This window comes from Eurypyga helias, unplaced genomic scaffold (genome assembly GCF_000690775.1).
Source record: "Eurypyga helias isolate BGI_N326 unplaced genomic scaffold, ASM69077v1 scaffold27909, whole genome shotgun sequence".
Taxonomy (NCBI): domain Eukaryota; kingdom Metazoa; phylum Chordata; class Aves; order Eurypygiformes; family Eurypygidae; genus Eurypyga; species Eurypyga helias.
Window position 1 is genome coordinate 15,952 of NW_010271890.1, and position 4,132 is coordinate 20,083.

Sequence of the window (4,132 nt, forward strand, 5' to 3'; positions counted from 1 at the left end):
AGGGAAAACAAATTGCAGCAGGTGCGGGAAGAGTTCGGAAGCACAAGAATTGCATTCCTGAGCCAAATGGACAGATTGAGACAGAGGAAAACAAATTGGGAAGGGAAACGGCTGCCTATTGCCCAGATTTTTCAGGTGCTGGAGGTTGGGTTCAGGCTCTGTTTTGGGGCCTGAGACCTGTGTCGCCATTTGAGCAGCTGTGTTAGCGCTCAGCCTGGGGTGGGGGTGAGTTTTTGGGGTGTTCCCACCCCAAGCAGGGCTGGCATTTCAGGTTCGGGGAGCAGCGTCCTACAGAAGCACGAGTCCCACCACGGCGATGACCATGAGGAGCCCGGCCAGGATGCAGATGCTGATGAAGACGATGTCGCTGGTGTCCTGGGTCCTGACTTCATGGGTATCCGTTGCTCTGCCCTCCCTCTCCTGGGCATCCACCAGGTTTTCTGCTTGGCTGAGCCTGGCTGGGTCCGGGCCAGCGATGAGGGTCACCGAGGCTTCCTTCCTCCTCGGCTCACACTGCACCTCGTACTGGTGGACGTCCTCCTGGTCGCCCGCGGAGAAATCGATGTAGAGGGTGCTGACAATGACGGACGTGTGGTTGCGCTTCTGCAAGACAAGGGTCATGGCTCGTCAGGGCTCTGTGCACCTCCTTTTCACCGCGGTTTGGAGGGCAGCTGGCCACAAATCAGACCAGCGTCTACTGGGAAGAGGGGCTGGGAACTCCTCTCTGCAGCCAGTACAACCAGCACAGGGTTAACCATCTGCTCAGCTTGCTTTGCAGGAAAGTTTGCTGACTGCTTACCTGGGATTCGGTACCGCAGGTGTCGAACCTGGTGTGTATTTTAAAGTTCCTGCCAACTACTTGGGCTGCACAGGAGGGGGTCCCCAAATAAATCCTATTCCTCTCCAGCTGGGCCAGGGACTGCACAGGGATCTGGATGTGGAAGTCTGTCCGGGTGCAGCTGACATTCATGGGCACAACTGTCGGGACAGAAGACAAGGTGACGCGCTGTCGGGAGGGGACTTGCCCAGGTGGCAGTGGCTGTGGGAGCTCCGTGCAGAGCCACAGCGGTTTTCCCAGCTCGCCACCCCCGTCACACACGAAGCAGGCGACCGACAGCACCAGGACGAGCGGGGACATCAGCCTCACGACTTTGCCGTGCGTCTCGCAGTACCCGGCCGTGCTGCCGCAGGACCCACACGATGAGTTTTCAGGGGAAAAGGAGCTACACCCAAAATGCAGAAAGCCTTATTTTCTACATCGATATTTTAGCCCTGCCCAGTGACAAGGTCAGACATGGTTGGCCCCCAGGCACTGCCTTGCTTTCTGACACCACCACCAACCCTCTCGAGCCTCGTCCTCCTTCCCAGCTCTCCGAGTGACACCCAAGTGCCAGTACAGGCGACACCAGCATGATGTCATGCCACAGGCAAGGAAGAATTTACCCTGGGAGAGCAGCTGCTCTCCATCATTGCAAAGCCAGCGGAATGTTTGAGTTGCTGCCCAGGATGAGCCTGTGAGAGCTTTGCTGATGGCTTGCCATGGGCACAGAGCTGCCCTACGCACCCCAACACCCCTGCGAGAGAGACTCTTAGAGTGACAAAAAAGGAGGAGAGGCATCTTGGTGACCCCAAACCTGTCTGCCCTGGAGTGATGGTTGCCACACGGCCCCAGGGAAGGGTGAGCCGGTTCCCCGGTCCCTCGGCATCCTCCTGGGGAACAGCCCAGCCCAGGTCCTGTCCTAAGCATCAGCAGCCCTCCACCACCCCCAGAATGTTATTTTTGATAGCAGAGCTGGTGAAGGGCTGGATGACGGAAGTAGCTGCTGCTGGGCTGCCCGTGATGCTGAGAAGAAGCACGAGGCAATGGGGAACCCAGACCCTCTCCATCACTCCAGCACCGTATCTGCCCCTCAGGTACAGAGAGCATCCACGCAGGGAAAGAAGCAGGGAGAAAAACGCGCCCCTCTTTAAAGTTAATCCTCACTCAGCTTGAACCAACCACTTGGGCAGTATGAATTATTGAATTATTCCCGCTCCCTCTGAATCTTGGCCTTACGAAACTGGTAAAACGCAATAGAATCAATATGAAAAAATAGTGTCGCTTTGCTCCGCTTAGTCCATTATAAAACCATTAGAAGATTTACCAAATAACTAAAGTGCATTAGGTCAAGAGGAGGAGGAGAAAATGGATCCTCTCCCCTGGCGTGAAGGCTGTTGTTCCAACAGCCACAAATCACACAGGCCTGACCCAAGTCACGCCCTTTCGTGGGCCCGGAAGGAAAGCACCACAGACAGACAAGGTCATTCACCTTTTTTCTCAAAAAAAAGCAGCCCCCGAGGAAGCCAGCAGCGCAGCAGGCAGCCTCAGCCTCACAGAGGGAGGCTCCGCTCCACGTCCAAGCTTGCGTCGTCTCCCGCACGCATCCGGCAACGTGTACCGGGGCACGCGGAGCCTCGGGCAGCTGGGAGAAGCCACGTCCTTCCCCGTGGCAGGGCTTCCCCCCGCCCTGCAGCTAGCTTGTCTGTCTGCTGCCAACTCTTCCATCAGGAATAGGGTTTCTCCATGACCAGGCACAGCGAGGCCGCGGTTTCTCTCCCGGCACACTGCTGTGGAACAGTAAGGAATGAGCAGGACAAGGACAGGGACAGACCTGCTGTGCACACTAAAGCCCTACTCGATGGCCAGTACAACCTCTCTCCCTCCAGAAGCTGCCCAGGCTCGGGAAAAAAACCCCAACCCACTTCTGGGAAAAAAAACCCATCCCATCTCTTACTCCTATAGCCACATACCCCCCGTCCCTTCTGCTGCGCTGGAAATGAAGAAGGATTTTGCTGCTGAGGGAGTAAAGCTCATAAACCCAGGCTGCCCCTGTCTGAATCATCCCCGACACGCAGGTCAGCTCAGATGTAACTACCCCAAAATACAAGGAACGCCATAAACGCACCGGCTTCTGCGGTGCAAAGGTTGGCCAACGCAGGAGAGGGGCTGCACTCCGCTCCTCCCACCCGCTGCGGACGCGCTGGCTGGGACACGGGGCACAGCGGCGGTGGGGGGTGACCCCAGGAGAGGCGCAGTTTGATCTGCCTGCTCAGCCAGTGGGGCAGGAGCATCCCGGGGAGCCGGGAACGGGGTTGTGATGCTTGAGCTGGTCACCTCCCCGGGGGTTTTCTCTCCTTCATGCCCTGAGAGAGGAGCAGGAGCACGGCAGCGGCAGAGATGCAGGGAGGAGAGGCTGGGAGTCATCTCCTGAATGCTAAACACAACGTGGAGCATGTGCGTGTTGCAGCCTGCGAAAGCTGGAGCCCACCCGCCACATCCTCTCCACCCCATCCCTAAAAATCCACATGCTCCGCCCCTGCAGACAGGTACCTTTACTGCTCAGTCCTTTCAGAAATCACAGTCCCAGGCATGTCCTGATGGAAACAAAGCATTGTGGAGCACCCAAGGGAGGCCTTACCTCCCACGTAGGCGACGGAGAAGCCCCTCTTGGCTGTGTTGCGGTCGGTGTGGAGGACCAGCAGCAGCTGGTTGCGGTGGGAGGTGATGGGGGCTGGGCTCTCCCGCCCGCACCACCGCCCCAGCAGGGACCCTTTCTCTGTGCCGCCATCGAAGGCGGCCAGGTGGTCGTAATCGCAGCCACCCGTCAGACTGCTCCGGCCCTCCAGCTCCATGTCCAAGAAGAAGACCTTGACCCGGTAGCCTGGGGGCAGCTGGATGCTCCACTGGCACTTGAGGTTGTTGGGGTAGAAGCTGGGGTACCGAGGGCTGGAGAAGTTCCCTTTGACGGTGGTGAACACCTCCTGGCACTCGCCTGCTCAGGAAAAAAAGGGAGAGGAAAAAGTGACAGCAAACCTGAAGCCCCCCGGGGGCGGAAAAGCTGGCAGCGGAGCAAGGACTTGTTCTATTGCTAAAACGCGCTCTGCCCTCCACCTCCACCTCACTGGTAGCCAGCCTCGCGTTCGGCCGATGGACACCCATGACTGTTGGGGAATGGTGACGCCCAAGGTGGCCAAAGTCCTACAAGAGCAGGTGGGGAAAACCTGTATCCACAGGGAACAGCATGAGCAAGGGAGAAGGGTGGCTCTTGCTCAAGAGAAAGACGACCCGGGGTTGGGGAGAGCCAGGGTGAAG

General features: G+C 58.0%; 1 protein-coding gene across 1 annotated transcript; it reads right to left on the reverse strand.

The window, feature by feature from the left end:
- Positions 1-288: 288 nt before the first annotated feature.
- On the reverse strand, positions 289-3,979 carry CDCP2 (CUB domain containing protein 2). Its single transcript, XM_010158960.1, has 4 exons — positions 3,943-3,979; positions 3,459-3,812; positions 800-978; positions 289-603 (listed from the first exon to the last, which is right to left on the reverse strand). Exons 1-4 carry the CDS (start codon positions 3,977-3,979, stop codon positions 289-291), a joined length of 885 nt encoding a protein of 294 aa, XP_010157262.1.
- Positions 3,980-4,132: the final 153 nt, after the last annotated feature.